This window comes from Procambarus clarkii, chromosome 86 (assembly GCF_040958095.1).
Source record: "Procambarus clarkii isolate CNS0578487 chromosome 86, FALCON_Pclarkii_2.0, whole genome shotgun sequence".
NCBI classification, from domain to species: domain Eukaryota; kingdom Metazoa; phylum Arthropoda; class Malacostraca; order Decapoda; family Cambaridae; genus Procambarus; species Procambarus clarkii.
The window spans coordinates 19,721,126-19,745,505 of NC_091235.1; the positions used below are offsets into that span (position 1 = coordinate 19,721,126).

Sequence of the window (24,380 nt, forward strand, 5' to 3'; positions counted from 1 at the left end):
TCGTTTAAGATCTGGGTAAGATGGACGCTCTCCCTAATAATGCAATTACGTTCCTTAACATTTAAGTTAATTCTTTTGTTTATGGTATGTGGCGGACCTTTAGCCTAGTGATTATATTCGCGGTGAGGCTCTCGGATACCAGGATCTGCTGTAACATACGCGGTGAGGCTTCCAGATACCAGGATCTGCTGTAACATACGCTGCGAGGCTTCCAGATACCAGGATCTGCTGTAACATACGCTGCGAGGCTTCCAGATACCAGGATCTGCTGTAACATTCGCGGTGAGGCTTCCAGATACCAGGATCTGCTGTAACATACGCTGCGAGGCTTCCAGATACCAGGATCTGCTGTAACATTCGCGGTGAGGCTTCCAAATACCAGGATCTGCTGTAACATTCGCGGTGAGGCTTCCAGATAACAGGATCTGCTGTAACATTCGCGGTGAGGCTTCCAAATACCAGGATCTGCTGTAACACACGCGGTGAGGCTTCCAGATAACAGGATCTGCTGTAACATACTCGGTGAGGCTTCCAGATACCAGGATCTGCTGTAACATTCGCGGTGAGGCTTCCAAATACCAGGATCTGCTGTAACATACGCGGTGAGGCTTCCAGATACCAGGATCTGCTGTAACATTCGCGGTGAGGCTTCCAGATACCAGGATCTGGTATCATCCTAAAGGGTGAAGCGTGTGTGTCTCAGCTCTGTACTCAGTCATATATAGTTCCTTAAGTACTTTCGTATTCAATAATACACCTCCAGAAGGATGGATTTACAGATCAGTAGGTTGGATTATATAGACAGGAAAGAAGTGAGGTGAGGTTCAATGTCTTTAATGAGATTAAGGGAGTCTTGCTGGGTATTGGGTACTTGTGGGCGTTGGTGCTGGGTATTGGGTACTTGCGAGCATTGGTACCTGATCTTGGACACTCCCCAGTCACCCTCTGTGTGAGTGAACATGGGGATATAGTACAGGTATTAAGGCATTTTTTTGTTTTACCGCAAATAACAAACTGTTCGTATGCTATAACATTTTTAATAACAGGACACTCCCCCTAAAAAAGTAATAAAAGCATCGTGTCTTAAAATGTCTTGTCTCTAAAATGTTGGCATCTTAATTATCTTGTGTGTACTTATCTCTGATAATTTTTCACCAACATTAAAGTTTTGATTACAAAATGCACGTACGTAGCTTCCTCTCCTTAAAAATTTTAGTCTAATATTAAAGTCACGTGCACTCAAAATTTGAGTTCTAATAATTATGTCACTGACAAATTTTTTAAGCTCAATGTTTATGGTAACAGAATTTAAATTATTAGTTTAGTAATAGTCTCAGCTTCTCACACTATTATTCCCTCAGAGTTCTTTACCTCGCGAGGCTTTTATAATAATAAAGATATATCGTAGAGAAAGCGACTTACAGCTCATATTCTAGTCTCTACCGCCGCTAACATTATGTTCTCTACCGCCGCTAACATCATGGTCTCTTCCGTCGCTAACATCATGTTCTCTTCCGCCGCTAACATCATGTTCTCTTCCGCCGCTAACATCATGTTCTCTTCCGCCGCTAACATCATGTTCTCTTCCGCCGCTAACATCATGTTCTCTTCCGCCGCTAACATAATGTTCTCTACCGCCGCTAACATCATGTTCTCTTCCGCCGCTAACATCATGTTCTCTTCCGCCGCTAACATCATGTTCTCTTCCGCCGCTAACATCATGGTCTCTACCGCCGCTAACATCATGTTCTCTTCCGCCGCTAACATCATGTTCTCTACCGCCGCTAACATCATGTTCTCTTCCGCCGCTAACATCATGTTCTCTTCCGCCGCTAACATCATGTTCTCTTCCGCCGCTAACATCATGTTCTCTTCCGCCGCTAACATCATGGTCTCTACCGCCGCTAACATCATGTTCTCTTCCGCCGCTAACATCATGTTTTCTTCCGCCGCTAACATCATGTTCTCTTCCGCCGCTAACATCATGGTCTCTACCGCCGCTAACATCATGTTCTCTTCCGCCGCTAACATCATGTTCTCTTCCGTCGCTAACATCATGTTCTCTTCCGCCGCTAACATCATGTTCTCTTCCGCCGCTAACATCATGGTCTCTACCGCCGCTAACATCATGGTCTCTACCGCCGCTAACATCATGGTCTCTAACGCCGCTAACATCATGGTCTCTACCGCCGCTAACATCATGGTCTCTACCGCCGCTAACATCATGGTCTCTACCGCCGCTAACATCATGTTCTCTTCCGCCGCTAACATCATGTTCTCTTCCGCCGCTAACATCATGTTCTCTTCCGTCGCTAACATCATGTTCTCTTCCGCCGCTAACATCATGGTCTCTACCGCCGCTAACATCATGGTCTCTACCGCCGCTAACATCATGGTCTCTAACGCCGCTAACATCATGGTCTCTACCGCCGCTAACATCATGGTCTCTACCGCCGCTAACATCATGGTCTCTACCGCCGCTAACATCATGGTCTCTGCCGCCGCTAACATCATGGTCTCTACCGCCGCTAACATCATATTCTCTACCGCCGCTAACATCATGGTCTCTACCGCCGCTAACATCATGGTCTCTGCCGCCGCTAACATCATGGTCTCTACCGCCGCTAACATCATATTCTCTACCGCCGCTAACATCATGGTCTCTACCGCCGCTAACATCATGGTCTCTACCGCCGCTAACATCATGGTCTCTACCGCCGCTAACATCATGGTCTCTACCGTCGCTAACATCATGGTCTGTACCGTCGCTAACATCATGGTCTCTACCGTCGCTAACATCATGGTCTCCACCGCCGCTAACATCATGGTCTCTTCCGCCGCTAACATCATGCTCTCCGCCGTCGTTAGAATCAGTCTAAATCGCCGAGCAATTCATGTTTATCATATTTCTATCATGTAGGCTCAACCTAAATTACACATATTTCATTATAAATTATTCTTGGCCGAATAAATAGGCGCACATTTATTGGTTATATTTATTTATTGGCTTTATTCGTTTTATTTATTTATTTTCGCAAAAATGTATTGGTTCCGTTGGATTTTATCCTCAGATTTTGTGCATTTCCCGTATTGTGTGTCGCTAAAAATCAACACAATTGAACCTCTTTTGTTTCAAAAGTCTCCAAGTGCAAGCTCGGTCGGGTTGATGTTTTCTGCTCTTCACTCTGCCTTTGTTTCAATCCCTCTTCTACAGGAATTATTTTCACTAGGTATAATGTCTAATGTTTCGTGGGAAACAGGAATAGTTTCTAACGTTTCGTGCTCCACAGGAATAATTTCTATCGTTTTATGCACCACAGGAATAATTTCTAACGTCTCATGCTCAACAGGAATAATTTCTAACGTTTTATGCACCACAGGAATAATTTCTAACGTTTCGTGCTCCACAGGAATAATTTCTAACGTTTCGTGCACCACAGGAATAATTTCTAACGTCTCATGCTCAACTGGAATATCTAAAACCTCTGTCCACATATTTTGCTCCATTTATTTATCGTTAACAAGTAATATGTAACTAAAATTAGGCTCCTGTGCAAAATCTACATTGTAATCCCGTAATATGGTTTAGAGTAATGTCGGTGAGTACAAGACGAGCTCTTCCATACTGATGTCGGCACACCCCCTTTACATTCAACCATGATAATGGTTGCAGACTCGTTGTTCAATACATATATATTAATGGGGTCTGTCGGCGAAATGGGTTATTTAAATCGATATATTATTTGTTGATAAACTCGTACTGTTGCACTTCTAAATCCTTCATCACTTGGACTGCAGCCATTCGCTTCGTCTACAGAAATAAGTAATTGTATATTAATGCAACTGAATGAAATTTGGACGCTATGTGGAGCAGCAATGTCAGCACAGGCAAGCGTAGGCTACGGCTGATTCTGACTCCTGATGGCTCACAAGTATAGCTAACTAAATTATAGAGTAAACTATCATTGATTTCCATCAAGCTTATCTTGAACACAAGCTACAGAGGCTACAACAGCGAACTTTTGTTGTCAAAGTTATTGTTTATTTCATATTTTTTCTTGTTGTTAATACAACTGGAAATGTTATGCAGCTGGAACTAAGGGTTGTTACAAATGCCGTCTCTATCGGTGAAGCGCCAGTAATAAAATTTTTGAGATACGATTTACGAATGGCATCTGCAGATTCATTAATCTATGTGAAGAACAATTTCGCACTAACCTGTATAGCTTTTAGGGAACTAGCATGACACTGTGGCACTCAAGTTAGACATAGCATATGATCACTATGCTAGTAAAGTTAGAAACAGTATTTCACTCGGTATTCTAGTTAAAAATAGTATGCATTCGCTAAGTTCACTAAAGATTTTTTCAAGCGAATCACCTCAATGTAATGATTATTTTTAAACAAAATACATTACCTTTATTACACATGTGTGAAAACAGTCGTGTATAACTGATTAAATGTTCAAGATTGAACGTGAATAATGTTCAGATAAAATACAAAATGGAGCCATATAACATATATATATAGCCATCGTGACATTTTAGTTTGTTAAAAACATTCCAAAGCATCGTAATCTGAAGGAAAAACTACCGGTTATTGGTTTATAAATGACATTATGGTTGAACTAGTTTTTGGTTTATAAATGACATTATGGTTGAACTCTGGGAATTGAGGTCTTGAATAATCGTTCAAAGGAGCATTCATTTCTTCACGAAGTCATCGTTAAGCATTAAAAATAATGTCATAGAACAGAGCTAACGATATATGAAAGAAAAGTGAAATTTCAGAGTGGAAGAAAATCATGCGAGTGCATTTTGCAGGTAGGAGAGAGAGAGAGTGTGGAGCGGGATCTGGCAACTGTGGACGCGGGATAACCCGAGTGATTCGCTCCACAGCACAGCTCAGCTTCAGTCGAGTGCGAGACCTCGTAGCGTGTGGTCTGTACCGCTCCTCACTAGTGCATCCCTGAGATAGTTTTTTCCCCCTTACCCTTACGCTCGCGTTTGGTTGATCATGACCAAGCTTTTCGGTGGAAACAGAAAAGTGTTTTGTGAGTGAATGGAGTCGTAAGAAAGTGTTTGTATTTGCACACGACAAATTGTTTAGTTCATTTATTTTGTTAATTTAGAAGAATTTATAATGGTAATGGCTTGTGTAAATCGTCTATGATGGATACGAGAACTCTGGTTTATGTCGCGTTCGAGGAGTAAGGTAAGTTGTATAATGTTTACATTTGAGCTGTACAACTAGTAAATGTTGCATGTATTTACACAAAAAAATGTATTTGGGCGTATGATTGAGAAACTGTAAATGTGTCTTAAGTTCATATGTAATTCGTATTAAACTATTCACAGTTGTGTTAAGAGGCATTATATTATTACAGTATACAGTAATCTGTTTTTATAAACAAAATTTTTTGGGGGCGAGGGCACGGGAGTAACACAAAGTTTGTTTTCAAATTTAATTTTGATTGTATTTTAAAAACAAGTCTAGATTGTTGTTTTTAAAGTACAAGTAATTGTATTTTTACGCAAGTGAATTTGCGTCACTGCATCCAGCCACGTTTTAATAACTAAGTTACCTGTTAAATGCGTATCCTTGTACTTGTGATTACTGAAAGTGGAATACAAGCACGCGTTAAAATCAGGGCTTCAGGAAGGCGTTTCACAACTTTGGTGATAGGCTTATTAAGGCCTATCAACTGCGCCTATAGCCAAGTACTCTTTAGGTCTGAACAAGAGTAAACTCAGTGTATAACCACTGAGCAATGGGGGTCTTCCTGTGTGCGTATACCCACTATTATTCACACTCTAGCATCCTGTGTGGGGCTAATTTCTTAGTGATTTGAGGCCTAAAACTGAAGATTGTTGCTCTCGCTATCCATATACGGCCGTTTTTGAGAAGGGTATTAACTTCACGTTGCTGTGGGGAATTTGTTTCCAATACTTGCTTGTTGCAGTTGTATACTAAAGTAAATCAAGGAGGGCATTTGGAAGCTATGTTGTGTCATTGTGATGCATCATTATCTACCTCTTTGTCTACCCGGGAAAGAGCTCTTTCCTTTGAAAGAGAGAGAGAGAGAGAGAGAGAAAGAGCTGGTACTCGCAGCTCTTTTACACTTACGTACACAGAAAAGCATAGGCTACGGCTGATACCGATTTCCGATATCACTGAAATGATGTCACTGACTAGCGTACTGATGTCACTGACCAGCGTACTGATGTCACTGATCAGCATTCTGATGTCACTGACCAGCATCCTGATGTCACTGACCAGCATTCTGATGATACTGACCAGCATTCTGATGATACTGACCAGCATTCTGATGTCACTGAACAGCATTCTGATGTCACTGACCAGCGTACTGATGTCACTGACCAGAGTAACGATGGCACTGACGAGAGTAATAACAGCCCAACGGTTTGATAAATAGCGTAGCGTTCTAGCTCCACTTACCAGAGTATTGACCAACACCAACATTGCTGCTGCTGAGTGTATTGACTTTACTGACCAACGAACTTACAGCACTGACCAATGAACTTACAGCACTGACAACGTACTTATAGCACTGACCAACGTACTTTCAGCACTGATCAATAAACTTACAGCACTGACTACCTTACTTACAGCACTGACTACTATACTTACAGCACTGGCTACCATACTTACAGCACTGGCTACCTTACAGCACTGGCTACCATACTTACAGCACTGGCTACCTTACTTACAGCACTGGCTACCTTACTTACAGCACTGGCTACCATACTTACACACCGACTACCATACTTACAGCACTGACTACCTTACAGCACTTACTGTACTGTTCACAATCGACTTAAGAATGGTCCAGGACGGACCGAAACGACGTCGTCCCTTCACTTTCTAGTGTGTGCGTCTGGTCAACTTACAGCACTGACCACCTTACTTACAGCATTGACAGGTTTTCAGGGGCCTGAAATAATTTGAAATGCCTTTTAGGCTAACTAGGCTCCGGAAGCTATGAAGAGGTCAAATATTAGAACAAACCACATTATTTTGATAATGCCATCGAATACGCAAATGAAAAATGGAAAATCGCAAAATATTGAGTAATATAATTACCTAACAATGCACACATATATGAAAGGACAATGATAGTCTTAGCAGTCGAGTCTGGCCTCGGGTTGGGCTTGAGGAGTAGAACTCAGAGAACCCCATCCAGGTACTATCCAGGTATAGATGACGTTTCGGGTCATCTTGCATCCGCATCAAGTTCAAACTCATACATACCGGCACCTTATATACCGACATTCTCTGCATCAAATAATTTATTTTGGTGATTTTTTGTTATTATTACTATTGACATCTTTATTGACAAAATTAATTACAATTTTGCCTAATCTGAGGATTTCGATTAAGTCTTAAGTGAGGATAATGCTGGTATTCACTGTCACGCAGGACAGAGGGGTCATACATAAGACAATAGGTCTAAACTGTAGGCGGAAAAACATGATATTTGGTTAAGAGCAGTGACAGAAGTGACCTTATGTTCAACTGTGCTAAATTAATCTCATTAATTCGTGTCCTAAAAGGAATCTAAGTACATAAATTTAAGTATAGGCCTATGCAAATATCCCAAAGAAATTTGTAATTACCTGCTTGATGGAGTTCGGGGAGTTCTTCTACTCCCCAAGCCCGGCCCGAGACCAGGCTTTACTTGTGAGTTTGGTCCACTAGGCTGTTAATGACTATTTTTACAGCATTAGTTTTGACATAATTTTAAAAACAAAAATGACAATGCATCCCAGCCCTCGTATTTTATGTTGTGGTGAACGAAGTGAACAAAAATGTCAAAATTTGAAACTGCATTTACGGTTTTACAGTCATCATCGTTTAATTTGTAAATGTACAGAATCTTGATGTAGGCTAACCTATGTGGGATAACCTACTTTGATGAGTAGGTTATGATGTAGGTATGTAGGCTAAACAATCTTCAACACGTGAAGGAATTTTTATTTAAACGGTGAGGACTAACAAGGCTCAGATTTTGTTTTATCCTGGATTAAAAAGTTTTAGCTTTTTTTTTTAAACTAGCAAATACCGCCACGATCATCCCTGTAAATAATCCTTGTAGATGTCACGATCAGCTCAACAGACTTGTAAATTCCAGGGTCAGCTCAGCAGAGAAAGACTTGTAAATGTGACGACCAGCTCGATAGACTTGTAAATGTCATGTGCAGCTCAGCACAGTGACACTTGTAAATGTCAGGATCAGCTCAGCAGAGTGACACTTGTAAATGTCATGTGCAGCTCAGCAGAGTGACACTTGTAAATGTCAGGATCAGCTCAGCAGAGTGACACTTGTAAATGTCATGTGCAGCTCAGCAGAGTGACACTTGTAAATGTCAGGATCAGCTCAGCAGAGTGAGACTTGTAAATGCCACGATCAAGAACAGGGAGGGGGGTAGTAATCGAATCACTGAATGTCTAATCTAAGTGAAGCGAAGGCACTCCCCCTTCCCTGTTTCGAAATCATATTAACACTATTCCCAGGGGATGTTGTTACAGTGTCAACCTGGTAAGTACAGCAGTGGTGCTCCAGTGTGATCTTAAGCAGGCGTTGCTTGATTATTTACTAGTAAAAAAAATAGTGGAGCGTGGTGCTCTTGCTCCCCCCTCCACCCCCCCCTTCCTCTCGTACGATATACAGTATATATATATATATATATATATATATATATATATATATATGTCGTACCTAGTAGCCAGAATGCACTTCTCAGCCTACTATGCAAGGCCCGATTTGCCTAATAAGCCAAGTTTTCCTGAAATAATATATTTTCTCTATTTTTTTTCTTACGAAATGATAAAGCTTCCCATTTCATTATGTATGTGGTCAATTTTTTTTTATTGGAGTTAAAATTAACGTAGATATATGACCGAACCTAACCAACCCTACCTAACCTAACCTAACTTATCTTTATAGGTTAGGTTAGGTTAGGTAGCCGAAAAAGTTAGATTAGGTTAGGTTAGGTAGGTTAGGTAGTCGAAAAACAATTAATTCATGAAAACTTGGATTATTAGGCAAATTGGGCCTTGCATAGTAGGCTGAGAAGTGCGTTCTGGCTACTAGGTACGACATATATATATATATATATATATATATATATATATATATATATATATATATATATATATATATATATATATATATATCGTACAAGGCTGTTGCTAAGTAAATTATGCTGATGAGCGGCGGTGTTCAATATTGATTAGCTTATCACATTCGCAAAATATTAGCATATACGATTACAATTTTTTTTAACACATTCATACTTTATCTACGTAGTCCATACACTCTCGGAACCACATGCCTTACACACGCTCAGAATTGTACCTGGATTGTATATGGGTTCTGCGGGTTCTTCCACTCCCTAAGCCCTGCCCCGGGGCCAGGCTTGACATGTGAGAGCTTGGTCCAACAGGCTGTTTGTTGCTTGGAGCGACCCGCAGGCCCACATATCCTCCACAGCCGGTTGGTTCAGCACTTCTTGCAGAAAAGCTATCCCGCTTTTTCTTGAAGACTTCATGAATCTCATACCCGGTTCCGGACCAACCGGGCTGTGATGGGTATGTAGGCCTGCCGGCCGCTCCAAGCAACAGCCTAGTGGACCCAACTCTCTCTCACAAGTCAAACCTGGCCTCGGGCCGGGTTTGGGGAGTAGAAGAACTCCCAGAACCCCATCAACCAGGTATGCCCGATTCTGATCCCAAGCCATCGTCCAGAAATTATTGAATTAACTACAGATGGAGTGTACAAAATATGGGCTGGTACCGAGTCAAACGCAGCCTATCCCTAACCCCTAACCTGTTCTAGGCCTAGATAAGTAATTCTAGCGTAACCTACTCAATCCTAGGCCTAATTTAGGGTACATGTGTACTATATTAGGCCTAGGTAGAGTCAAATTTAATTGCTGCCTTCTTTCTCTGGTCGTCTGCAAAATGAATGATAGAAAACGTTACTCAATTCACATTCAGGAACCACGTGTCTCATCCAAATACATATTCAGGAATCAAATGAATCATTTGAATGCTCTTAAATATGCTTTCAGCATCCTATCCCCCTCTCCCATCCCCCCCCCCCCCCGTTCCGCTCCTACATATATACGTACATAACATATATTCCTATGTATAGCGTGCCTCACCTTCATTATATATACGTGTCACATATAACACCCTACACATTGTTATTAATTACGTTATTCATATATTACACAGGTCAATGACTTACGTCATTGGCCTGTGGGGCCTGATAGCTGAGTGGACAACGCTCGGGGCTCGTAGTCCTGAGGTTCCGGGTTCGATCCTCGGTGGAGGCGGAAACAAATGGGCAAATGAGTTTCTTTTCACCTAGCAGTAACTAAGTAACTAGGTACCTGGGAGTTAGACAGCTGCTACGGGCTGCTTCCTGGGGGTGTGTAACAAAATTAGGCCTGGTCGAGGACCGGGCCGCGGGGACGCTAAGCCCCGAAATCACCTCAAGATAACCTCTACTTGGCTAGCTCACATGTGCGCGTACACCCCAGATCTCTGGTATGTCCTTGCGCATCACCTATGTGTTAATGCGCAATGTGTTATGTTATGTATGTAAGTTATGTTAACATAAGCTGCCCCCCCTATGCCCATGAAAGACGCATTCATTTGCATTGTAAAATTGTATTATAAAAATACAACTTTCGAGAGCAGAAAATTCCGCTTTTGGAACGTATTTGCATAATGCGAGACTCTGAAATGTGCGAAAAAAAGAGGTTTAGAGAAGTTGTGGAACCCTGATAAAGCAAGAAACTAACACTAGTGTGTTCTGGCCCAGGATACCTAGTTATCATTGTCTGAAGCTTTCCTGCGGCCAGATTAGTAGATATAGTGGAAAGTCAAGATATCAAGGTTGTACTAGCCGACTGTGATTCTAGTAGATATCGTGGAAAGTCAAGATATCAAGGTTGTACTAACAGACTGATTCTAGTAGATATCGTGGAAAGTTAAGATATCAAGGTTGTACTAGCCGACTCTGTGATTCTAGTAGATATCGTGGAAAGTCAAGATATCAAGGTTGTACTAGCCGACTGTGATTCTAGTAGATATCGTGGAAAGTCAAGATATCAAGGTTGTACTAGCCTACTGTAATTCTAGTAGATATCGTGGAAACTCAAGATATCAAGGTTGTACTAGCCGACTGTAATTCTAGTAGATATCGTGGAAAGTCAAGATATCTAGGTTGTACTAGCCGACTGTAATTCTAGTAGATATCGTGGAAAGTCAAGATATCAAGGTTGTACTAGCCGACTGTGATTCTAGTATATATCGTGGAAAGTCAAGATATCAAGGTTGTACTAGCCTACTGTGATTCTAGTAGATATCGTGGAAAGTCAAGATATCAAGGTTGTACTAGCCTACTGTGATTCTAGTAGATATCGTGGAAAGTCAAGATATCAAGGTTGTACTAGCCTACTGTGATTCTAGTAGATATCGTGGAAACTCAAGATATCAAGGTTGTACTAGCCGACTGTAATTCTAGTAGATATCGTGGAAAGTCAAGATATCAAGGTTGTACTAGCCTACTGTGAATCTACAGGTAGCATAAAGTTGTGTTTAATGCTTGAAACAAACACAAACACACGTGATATCGGCTAGGCTATTGCTTGAATCTGATGTGTTTATTGAACATTAATTGGTGAGAGTTATTAATTTTAGTCATTAGGAAGCCTGCAGCAGTAGTGGTATCCATTGAGTGTTCAGGAACATGCGAAGAGTAAGTCACTAGAAGGTGAAGGGACGACGACGTTTCGGTCCGTCCTGGACCATTCTCAATGGTCCAGGACGGACTGAAACGTCGTCGTCCCTTCACCTTCTAGTGTGTGGTCTGGTCAAGTAAGTCACTCATAATGCAACAATCATTCCTAATGGATGTTGCAGAGCTTAGGCCTAATGATGGTCACAAAGTGAAAAGGTAGTGGAAATGAACTTAACTTAATGGAAATATTTTGTGAGTAATGACGCCAAAGGAATTTTCTTGTTGTAGCCTAGCTAACAACAACTTTATACATCTTTAAAAGTAATCACCAATTTATTCCAATCATCCTGTTGTTAATGGGTAAGTACATTGTAGTGTATAATACACACTTATGCCAAATTTAATTTAAATACTGTACATTCAAAATATCTATCTTATGCTTTTAAATCTTTTGCATAGAAAGTCAACTATAAGCTATTTTATTTTCCTAATAAAAAAAGAAAACAACTTACTTTGTCTACCGATTTTCATAATATATTTTACGTCTTTTTAAAGTAGATATATTTAGATATATAAGCTAGACCATATTCGTAGAAAGCGACACATTTAACATCTCGAGAAAATGACCGTATTCTCCAAATATGGTTCAGATGAAGTGATGTCACCTCGCCCCAGCAAGGAGTGTCCATTAAGCTTCTCCTATCAAATAATTCACTCGTGATCGGGCTTAATCCGAGGCGTAAGGCGTTGGTCACGTTCGTCACAGAGAGCCAACACACCACCACTTGAAGGGCGCCGTTCTGGTAACACTGTTCTGACCTTATGTAGTTTTTCTGAGGCTTCGTGGGTTTTGAACTTCACCTTGACCCATTTTTTATATGTATGTATATTTAGGTGGGGAATATGCAGCAGTTTAAGCGTGTAAGATCTGTACCTTGCCCTTCGTGGTGCTGAGTTTAGCGTGACCTACCCCTTAGACTACCCGTTCAGTGAGTGAGAAGAATAATGAGGAGTCTTTTGCAGCTCAGTACCTCATTTCTTGGACTAGATGCGATTTAAGAGCGGAGGACGAGACTTACTGTCATAAGACCTGAAACTGGGCCAAAATACATGCGAATTTGAGCCTTAGCTCGTTGACTCTGCCAGTCGAAAAATTGGTGTGGAATTTTGTTTTCTCTTAAAACAGCAATGCGGCCATGTGTCACCCAGAATTTCAGAAGCAATTGTGAGGCACTATTCTCCTCGTGGCAATTGTGTTTTGAATTTAAACATCAGGTGGGCCAATAAGAGACAGGGAGGGGGGGGGGGGCGTATTAAAGATTGGTAAGGCTGTGTGAGATTGGGGGGTGGGGATGAGGGGATTGTGTACCCTTGTTAACCGCGAGGTTAATAAGGGTATAGTCGTTTGTGTTGTTGTTGTTAAAGATTCGCTACCTAGAACAAAAAGTTTCAAGTAGCACGGGCTATGGTGAGCCCCGTAGTTCGGTCGTTTGTGATGGTGTGTGTTGAGGCGTTGCATACGAACACCGGTGAGCGGCGAGAACACAGCAGGTATATTTATGACCTTGTTAAGGTGGGTGAAATATAGTCTTCGCTCTTTGTTCCTCAGCTGGGTCACTCGAACTAAAACTTTGTTTTTGTTTTTGTTAGACGTTTGTTGTTGGTCATTGTGACTTACCTATGTAGGCCTTCCGTTTGCGCGCCACTTCAAGCTCTATTTTACTAGAAAATACTCACCTGGTACCAGTCCTCTAGTAAGCACCATGGTCCAAAAACTAAGCACTCCCGTAGTATAATTATCTTTGGTTTAGCTCTTTTCATCTAGAGCCAATCCACTGCAATCATATTCTTTGTTTAGCCTCTCCTAGTTCCACTTCTGTAACTACATTATCTCCTAGCACCACGACTAGTCACTTGGGCTGGACGGTAGAGCAATGGTCTTGCTTCATGCAGGTCGGCGTTCAATCCCCTGACCGACCGTCCAATGGATCGGGCACCATTCCCTTCCCATTGTCCCATCCCAAATCCTTATCCTGATTGATGATTGATAAAGATTAAGCCACCCAACAGGTTGGGCGGGAATAAATAGCCTGTAACTCTTATCCTGACCTGATCCTGATCCTGATTCTTATCCTGATCCTCTTTCAAGTGCTATACAGTCGTAATGGCTTGGCACCTTCCCCCTGATAATTCCCTCCCTCCTAGCCCCCACACCTTTACTAACACACCAAACTCCTTTACTCGACTCCTCGACTCCTTTAGTTGCATTCATCTACCCGGAGCATACCTAGCTTTACTCTCCTAACTCTTAGATTACTTCCCTAAGTTGGCTCCGTTCCAATAGTATCACCTCTTTAGTTCCACTTTGCTGGCTCATATCTCTAGCTCCACTTCCCTAACTTTTCCCCCCTAGTGCCACTTTTCTAACTTTATTCCCATACCTCCACTTGTCTAAACTTAGTTCTCCTAGCTCCACTTTCCTAACTTTGTTCTCCTAACTCCTCTCCAATGCTTCCCTAACCTAGCTCTATCTCGGTAGCCTAACTCCTCCCTCCCTTGCACAATTTTGCCACCTCTTCTCTCCTAACTATATATACTGTATATATAATATTACCTAAGATCCAATCACTTTGCAGGACTATTCCTACCAATCAGAACTGCCTGGGCCGGGCTCAGGGAGTAGAACTCTGGAAACCCTGTGCAGGTATGCTCCTGGTATGAACACAAACTCTCATGATTCTTTTGATGTCACGCTTTTAAGATATTTGTTATTTCCCGGTCTTCTGATCTGGTAATACTTGATCAACCAGGCTGTGATTCATACGCCAGGCAGCAGCCTGGTTGACCAGACAACCGACCAGGGGGGGGGGTAGTGGTCGGAGACCGGGCCGCGGGGCCTTGGATCCCTGGAAAGTACACAAGGTAGACATAAAGTTTGTTGACTGACTGTGAGGAGAGGGGGGTATTGGCCCCCCTGGTAGGGGTGATAGGGGGGGGGAAATAGAAGGGGGGCGACCCCCCCTTTCCCTGGCTTCATGTTCCCCTGGTAGGTTTTATTTACTAGTGCAGCATAGTGTCCATTTTGTTTATTGAATTTGAAAATGCACCGAATTGGTTTCGCTTGTTAATCAAGTTATGGCGAGACATACATAAAGTGGTTTGTTAACAGGATTGTTGTCGTGTATACAGTAAATAAATTATATATATATATATATATATATATATATATATATATATATATATATATATATATATATATATATATATATATATATATATATATATATATATATATATATATATATATATATATATATATATATATATATATATATATATATATATATATATATATATATATATATATATATATATATATATATATATATATATATATATATATATATATATATATATATATATATATATATATATATATATATATATATATATATATATATATATATATATATATATATATATATATATATATATATATATATATATATATATATATATATATATATATATATATATATATATATATATATATGCGCACTGCATCCAGGGTTCCTGCCCGCCATCTGAGAGGAGCTGGAGGAACTCGACAACCTATGATAATTATCTTTGTAACCCATATGTAACTCCTTTTTTGTAACAAAGTTCAAATAAAGTAAATATATATGTGTACATACAAAAGAATGGGGGTGGTAGAAGATAATATTAGTGTTCAGTGAGAAACCACAAGGTCTCCTGAATACTTTTTATTTTCTTCTCCGAGGCTATGGGTCCCCACATTAGCACCAGAGGTGGTACCCTCACAAACTTTATATATATATATATATATATATATATATATATATATATATATATATATATATATATATATATATATATATATATATATATATCCTAGCTCATATATTTTCTTAATAATACCATTAGCACAGGCCCAGTCACCCACACACTAATTTAAGTCCCAATTAAACACCTAGCCCAGGTTGGCCAGAAATAATACGTGAAATAGAGCTGATTACATGCTCTTCAACCATCAACGGGCTCACCATAGCCCGTGCTACTTGGAACTTATTGTTCCAAGCAGCGAATCTTAAACAACAACAGCAATCTTCAACCATTCTCTCACTTAATGCATATTAGTTTGTACGCCATAGAAAACCGTCGTATAAATTGTGATGGTTAATGGGAATTACAAGAATGGGCTGCTTTGTAGGCTAAATAATCCCAGAAGGCCTAGTTCTTAACTTCACTTTCACCTACATCTAGGATTTTAGTACAGAAGAAATTCTAGGTGTTTTAAACTGCTTAAGGTCAATAACTGTACTATTCCAGCATGCCTAATTTGACAATTGCTGAGAGTAAAGGCCTAATTACCCTCCTCAAGTCAGGTAGTAACTTTTTTGAATCAGTTATCGTCATTATTATGTTCATTCAAGAGCTTGGTTCATTCTCCAATGTGTATTTTTGTGTATATAAATGGTATATTCTCTGATGTAAGACAATCGTGGATAATCGTGCATCCTGAGCATTGCCGCTCCATGGTGATGACGCCTGGTTTGGCAACCGGTTGGCCACACGTCCCGGGGGTTGGGACAAGGCATTGTCATTAAGTAAGGGAGTCCTCTCAGTTAGTCAGGTTCGGGTACTCGTCATGGGGGTGTACACCGTCTCCTTTAGTGAAATGACTCTGGCGTGTCATTAAGAGTTTTGCTGATTGGTGCAGATTAGTCAACGCTGATTGGTGTAGCTTGGTCAACACTGATTGGTGTAGATTGGCAAATGCTGATTGTCATTGGTATATTGTAGCCTTTGCTTATATTTTGTTGTATGTGTGTCAAGGTGGGTAAGGTCCTAAGTAGGTAGGTAGGTCGGTCCTAGGTAGGTAGGTAGGTCGGTCCTAGGTAGGTATGTCGGTCCTAGTCTTAGAGTTGAAATCAGTGTTAAACATTTGTGTTCTTTTAATGTTATATCAAGTATACAAAGACAGTTCTGTTCCAGGTGTTAAAGTAACTTTTATTTGTTTTATTAAATTAACTTTTCCTTTACATCGACAGTAATTTTTCTTAATATACATTTTGCTCCCTAGTTTTTATTGAGATTTTTGCATATTTCTGTCGTAACCTCCCATTCTAGTAAGGAATTATTATGCGGAATTGGAACCAGTCCTTCCAGGCAGCTTATAATGATATATCTTGTCCCTGCTCCAGGGAGTAAATTTGTTGGGGATTTTTCGCTTTACAAATAATTTTTGAGTTTGAGGCAATTCTTGCACTGAATATTCACCTCATTTTCTCTTGATCAGGAATATCACCTGCCTTAAACAAAGCAGTTAGTGTACTGCTAGTCAAGTGTATGTGAAGTATCGTCACGAGGGCTTAGTTTTTCGCGTGTTAAAGGACATGTTATCAGAATTATCATTTGTGGTGCAGCTTTTGAGAAATTATTATAAGCCTTTTCGTTACACATAAAAATTAAATAAATGATTACCAATAAGTCTCATTCATGCCTCATAGCTTATGAGTTATTTCAGTAGACCAGAACTGTGCTTGTCCTCTTTTTTTTGGAGGGGGGAGGGGGAGCTTGGCCTTGGTCCTAGGCATCTATCTATCTGATCGATAACACGTTCACGCTGACTGGATCATCATTTAAATACGGCTACAGGGTTGTAATACTGTTTTAAGTGCAGCGTGAGTCTTATCTTTCTATCAGTTCCAGTCAACCATGCACGCTTATTACTATCAGTGGTGAATTGGAAGCTTCGTGGGTGTACATTGGGAACGAGAGGGGACGAGGTAGGGACAGGTTCACCAGTTTGTCATAAAGATTGTATTACACTTTGCTTAAAGGAGTTTGTTGTCGGTGCATTGATGTATGGAGATTGCATCCATGTTAGAGAAAGAAAGATATGAAACCCCCCGATACTTTGATGAAGATTGACAAACATATTTCTTAGATGAGCATTAGCCTGACAACGGTATGAAATCCTATGCTCTTAACAAATCACATGCAGATGTTGGCAGTGGCCTTCATGCCAAACTCATGCCACTGATAAAATCGAACTGATAAACATACTCACCACCAATATGGATACACGCGTTGTCGTAAAAAACGGCTATAAGCTCTTTTGGCCTACTCTCGCTGTAGGCCAAAAGCTTAGTCCACATGCGTGTTGTATCCCGGTATAGGCTTACTCAAAAAAGCAAGCGTGCATCGGGCTGTTTTTATTTTATTTATTGGAGTGTGTATCGCTGGGTCTGGTTTACAGAGCACTTAGTGTTCCACTCGTCTTGATGTGCTTGCACGGTCAATAAAATCCCGTCTATAGTTTTTTTTTAATTTGTCTTGTATTGCATTCGTAATTTTGTCGTTTAACTTGTTCGAACATTGTAGCAAAGACGTAGTTTCGGTGTGTGTTTGGCGGGATTGCCACAATGAGGCGCTGGAAAAGGAAGCTGGCAGCTGTTGGGTATCTTTGTTTTTTTTTTGACTCGTGGTCGAGTATTGTGTTTGGACGAGAGGCACCAGAAATCTTCCTCCTTTAAGGTAGCGTTGAACTGGTGCGTTTAGCTAGATTCTTTAATAGAAAAGTGGTAAGATGACTTTTTAGTAGGCTCCATTAGACAAAAATCTCATGCGCTTTTGTTTGTTCGTGTTGGCCTAGGTTACTTACGGTAAGTTGTTTATCATATATAACTTAGGGCCTAATACCGTCTCTACTTTTCAACTTACAACCTGGAAAGCTGAATGTTTCTAAGAGGAATATTTAATACAGATTTGTTTAGATTTCAGTCCTGATTATCTACTTAAAGAAGTTTTCGGATATTTCCTTGTAGTTTATGCAGCAAATTATATAGACAAAACTGAATTATGTTATGCAAATCTTAACATTAGCATGCCCTAGGGTATATCTATTATTTAATTAAAAAAAAGAGTAGAACATATCAACGGGCCACGGAAAGATATGTGCAAGGTTTGATATAGCCTAAGGCGCGCAACAGTCTTCAATAGGAATTTAGAAATTATATATTTATATATATAAATCTTGTGTGAGATAAAACAAAAAGGTTAAGCTGCCTTACGTGATACCAGGGCATTAAATTCAGACAGGAAGCTCCAGATACGTGATGAGGAGGATGAAGTTGATATTTAAGGAAGGTTCTTGTAGTTAAGAAAGGTTGTTAGGCTATGCTAGGTACTCTGGTGTTGGTAATACTGTACTGAGTAATGAGGAGATAACAAGGCCGATTCATCGAAGTTGTTATAATCTTCTCATTTAATTATTTACCAAAAGCTGTTCATTATTTGAAGTAAAATGTAACTGCTTAGGAACTTTTACTGAAGGAGTGCGCGTGTTGGCATACGATTGCCAATGTTTAAATGAATGCGTGCACGAAAGTTTGAGTGTGTGCGTCAGTTCATGCCTTGGTGAGTGGTTGCGTGTGCTTCTGTTTATTTACAGAGGTGCATTTAAGGAAAACACATGCGAGCAGCGTGTAGTTACAGTGCAGTGTATCAGCCAGAGCACTTGACCAACTCTTGTGAGTATCGAGTAACTGGCGCCTGGCAGCGCCCGGGATGTGCCTGTGTCGAATTCATGGCAGAACTTGAGTCGTTACATTGCCGTTGGAGCTCAAGGTAGTTGGAGACTAGAGGCAGAGAGAACGAGAGTAGTACCCACCTAATTGTGCTTGCGGGGGTTGAGCTCTGGCTCTTTGATCTCGCCTCTCAACTGTCAATCAACTGATGTACAGATGCCTGAGCAGTGTGTGTGTATTTACTATTTGTGTCTGCAAAATCGAGCTCTTGGATCCCACCTTTCAAACTAATCTACTTTTCCGCTATTTTATCTACTAAATATTTTTCTCTTTAACACACACGCGCACACACATCTCCAGTAAGCAGCCAGTAAGCATTAACTCCCAGGTTACCTAAGTACTGCTAGGTGAACAGGAGCATCATGATTAAAGAAACTCTGCCCATTTGTTTCCGCCTCCACCGGGAATCGAACCCGGGCCATTAGGATTACGGCCTTGGAGCGCTGTCAACTTGGCCGCGAAGACACACATATACACAAAAGGGGTGTGTGTGTACGTACGTACGTGTACCCACCTAGTTGTGCTTGCGGGGGGGTTGGGGGGCTGAACTTCGGCTCCTTGGTCCTGCCTCTCAACTGTCAATCTCCTGTGTGTGCGTGCGTGCGTGCACGCCTGCCTGCGTACGTGCGCCTGTCCCCGCCTTCGTCTGTTTTGCATAAACGCCAAAAATGTGAAGTAATTTCAAGTGCCCCGGCGTGAAGACTGCACAATTTAAGATGCATTATCTAATTTCTTACGTACATATTGAGAAGTCGCGAGGTGTAAAGTGTTATCCTTGCCATCTTCGTATTCATGCTCAGATATCTGAAAACACTCAGAGAGTTCGTAGACACGCATGAATATTAATACCCATTGTTAGGTATGGATTGTTCTCTCGTATTTCCATAAGAACATTCCTTGAAGAGCTTTTCCTCGTGGCTCGTAACAGGTGAGTAGATGGCGCGCCTCTGTAGCCATTGCCACATAATCGGGATGAGAATGGTCCAGGACGGACCGAAACGTCGTCGTCCCTTCAACTTCTAGTGTGTGGTCTGGTCAACATACTTCAGCCACGTTATTGTGACTCATCGCCTGCACATAATCGGGATACCTGTTGCCAAATAGGCATGATGCCTCGATTGATGTTTATACGTATGATACTTCAATTGATGGGTTTTTGTCATTTTGATGCTTTGCATTAGACATGAACGTCGCGGTGTTTGTTCTGGAATAGTTGTGTTCCGCTTCTCAATCAGTCTTAACCGCAGAAATAGATCTTGGCTCTGATAACACCCCTGAGGGTTTTTTTGGGGGGGGAAGTTGAGGCTATATGAAAGTTAGTCTCGGTGAAGCATTATTGGCCTTATTATTTAGGCCTACATGTCCCTATATAGCCACTAGATACATTAATGTCACGTTGTCATTTGTTACAATGTTGCTAGGACTGATACATTATATATACGCATTTCTTCGCATGAGTAATTCATATTTTGCAGTATTAGTATATTCAGTAACCTAAAACGTCATTGCAATACTGTATCTCGCTTTCAACATGATATGCAATTCATATTCCCCCAGAAAAAAATATTCAGTTAATATATGTAAACGAGGAACTTGAGAAAGAGGGGGGGGGGGAGGTTTCCTTTAGGTCGTGAGGCTCAACACCTCCTTCTTCAGTAGCCTAGCGAAGAGACCTTTGTTGTGGGCGACGTGAAGAGGCCCCTCTTCCTCCTCTTGCTGGGAGGGGGAGGGGGAGGTGAGTTGCGTCTCCCCTGCTATTGTCACAGAATAAATGGCGCGTGAATTACTGTTTATTTTGGCCAAGCGTCTGTGGGCTGCGCTTAATAGAGACCTGTGCCCTGCTAAAGGCTGGTTTAATAGTGACCCGGGCTGGTCTAATGGGACGTTAATGGGAACCAACACTCGTCAAAGGTTCAGAAATTCGCAGGTATTCCAAATTGGTGATTTGTTATACGGTGGGTGCTTTAGCAGGGGTCCGTTCCGCTCTTTACGCTGAAAAATATAAATAAATGTTTTAAAAGAAAAAATCCAAGTGAATGCTGAAAAAATGAGACTTGGTATTTGTTTCGAAACCTATTTCTATGTTTCATTTTGTGCGTTTAACACAAGTATTGAAAGCAATTAGCAACTTTTTTTTTACATTTTCGGAACAAATGTTCCAAATTTGATGAAAAATAATTAATTTAAATAAATTAATGTTATTGGGTAACTTAGGTATCCTAAAACAAAATCCTAGACTCCCATTGATGCTGAAATTTTTATTGAAATAAACACATTGTCTACCTGCCTGCAGTTCCGGGGATCAGCCTCCCCGCGGCCCGGTCATTGACCATGCTGTTGGACTCGTCTGCTCGCAGCCTGACGTATGAATCATAGCCTAGTTGATCAGGTATCTCTTGAACACTATGAGAGATAAGTTTTGCCCTTTATATGTAGATAGGCCTAAGTTTTTCTTCAGTTATCGTTCTCTACATATAAAATATAAAGTAAGGTTCAATGATTTAACTTCAAAAGTTTAACTTCAAACAACGCAATAACCCAATTTTAACTCGCTGATCTGCATACTCCAGAGGACCCTCGGGGCGGATTCACGAAGCAGTTACGCAAGCACTTACGAACCTGTACATCTTTCCTAATTCTTTGACGGCTTTGGTTACATTTATTAAACAGTTTACAAGCATGGAAACTTCCCAGTCAACTGTTGTTAATGTTATAAACAGCCTCCTGGTGCTTCGGAGCTCACTAATTGTTTAGTAATTGTAAACAAAGCCGCCAAAGATTGAGGAAAGATGTACAGGTTCGTAAGTGCTTGCGTTACTGCTTCGTGAATCTGGCCCCTCGTTCTGCAGTTGGTGAAGCCACAGAAGCTGCTTGATCATACACGAGTGGTCACGACCGGAAAACGAGAACAAAAAGCATCGGGGTAAGAGCTTTAGCTTGAGAGCTTTAGCTTGAGATAGAACAACATTATCATTGGGAGACCAAGACAATGGTCGTGAAGATCCTGGCTCAGGGTACGATACAAAAAAAATCACTTGAAAGTTTTTTTTTTTCCGACAAAGTTGTGCATTGTTCGAGAGATAACAATACCAAGAGCGTTCGTTGATGTGTAGCCAATTCCCTGGAAACACAAACCGAAACTCTGTCTCTATTTTCCGCTTGTTACAACTTGTAATAAAGTTGTTACATCTTGGCTTAACGTGTTTATGACGTATTAGAACGTTGTTACAACTTGCTATATTGTTTGTTATAACTGGTTAGTAGGTGTTAAAACTTGTTCGAACGTTGTACCAACGTCGTAGTTTTGGTGTTATCTTGAGGTTATCTTGAGATGATTTCGGGGCTTTAGTGTTCCCGCGGCCCGGTCCTCGACCAAAAGTAGTTGTGTAAGATGTACACTGAGAAAGAACTCACTAACATCAAGGGCCCACGACTTTTCAACACACTCTACATATAACGGGGTATAACTGGCCGATCTCTCGCAGTGTTCAATTGAGAACTTGATGAACGCCTCCAGAGGCCACCTGATTAACCAGGCTGTGGTTCATATGTCAGAGTGCGAAGCGCTGCGTCCAGCAGCCTGGTGGAGGAGACCACCAACCAGGGGGCCTGGTCAGAGACTCCGGGGATTGAACCCCGGAAACAACTTGGTAAACAGATACAGTACAGCCCTTTCAATTTCATGATCTGACCCATTGTAAAGCCTAACACTAAGGCTTTACAATCAGAGCTAAGTTAATTGTAAAGCCTAGCACTAAGCGATTTTCACGTTAACAGAAAAACCGGATTGGTAAGGCAGTAATGAAATGCAGTGCTGTGATTGATTATATATTCTCATGTCTACAGTCGTATGTACCTTGTCTGTAGTGCATTACCATGGTTAATACTTTTTAAGGGGATAATGATACAACAGCAGAATTGGGCTGTAGTTATTCCATAAAAGTATATCTTTTAATGACCTCTTCAGCATCAACCTTTATATACATGGCCATATGATCAGCCCCAGATTCACGAGTCTTTTATACATTGCCAATATGCATTAGCAAGATTATGTAGTGTGAGTCAGATATGACCTAGGATGGCAATGATCATTATCATAGTCAAGGACTTATGGAAGCCTAGGTAGTCTTTGCTTTGCTTAACCACTGACCACTGCTCCCATGAAGTGCATACTTTAATAATACTGAAATTTAACCGAGTAAATGCATTAGTTTAGAAATTGTGGTATTAATTAATAATTAATAATAGGTACAGTCTCCGTGGTGTAGTGGTAAGACACTCGCCTGGCGTTCCGCGAGCGCTATGTCATGGGTTCGTATCCTGGCCGGGGAGGATTTACTGGGCGCAATTCCTTAACTGTAGCCTCTGTTTAACGCAACAGTAAAATGTGTACTTGGATGAAAAAACGATTCTTCGCGGCAGGGGATCGTATTCCAGGGACCATAGGATTAAGGACTTGCCCGAAACGCTACGCGTACTAGTGGCTGTACAAGAATGTAACAACTCTTGTATATATCTCAAAAAAAAAAAAAAAAAAAAAAAATTTGACTGTCTTATTAGTTACTTATAGCCAGTACAGTACTTTATCATGTTTATGATAAAGCACATGTAGTTGAGTACACACCATATATATATATATATATATATATATATATATATATATATATATATATATATATATATATATATATATATATATAATTCGTACATGACCTTTCAATTTATTTTGTTATTGTCTTATTCCTTTGCACTTTTAACAGTTCAGTTCTTAAAATATTACATCTTTAGTCTTATTCCCATTACCAGGAAATACAGTGAAAAGTGCAACCATCTTCCTTTGTATCAGTACTTATTATTTTTATCTAAATCTTGCCTGACAAGAAGAATTCATTTTTTTTTTGGCCTAGTTTTTACTTCGAATAATGTGAGTGATGTCCAAGGTCTGCATGTTGAGGCGGACTTGCCAGAGGGCTGGGCGGGGAGGAGCTGCAGGT

The 24,380-nt window shown here is 40.7% G+C and overlaps 2 protein-coding genes across 8 annotated transcripts in view; one reads left to right on the forward strand and one right to left on the reverse strand.

The window, feature by feature from the left end:
* Positions 1-1,425: 1,425 nt before the first annotated feature.
* On the reverse strand, positions 1,426-2,847 carry LOC138358806 (ice nucleation protein-like). Its single transcript, XM_069316982.1, has one exon. It carries the CDS (start codon positions 2,845-2,847, stop codon positions 1,426-1,428), a length of 1,422 nt encoding a protein of 473 aa, XP_069173083.1.
* A 2,065-nt stretch (positions 2,848-4,912) lies between these two features.
* Positions 4,913-24,380, forward strand: part of LOC123768119 (uncharacterized) — a 363,952-nt gene continuing 344,484 nt past the window's right edge. For 6 of the 7 annotated variants that reach the window (XR_011225587.1, XM_069317174.1, XM_069317175.1 and 3 more), the window contains exon 1: positions 4,927-5,214. Coding sequence is in view for 6 of the 7 variants with exons in the window: in XM_069317174.1 (XP_069173275.1) it covers positions 5,194-5,214 (21 nt within the window). In the remaining variant the exon portion in view is untranslated. Of the gene's footprint in view, positions 5,215-24,380 lie in introns of all 7 variants that reach the window. The other variant, XM_069317178.1, reaches the window with a different exon arrangement.

What these genes read in the sequence shown, in the direction of transcription:
- LOC138358806 (XM_069316982.1), bottom strand. Translation starts at nt 2,847, where the DNA reads ATGTTAGCGGCGGAAGAGACCATGATGTTAGCGGCGGTGGAGACCATG.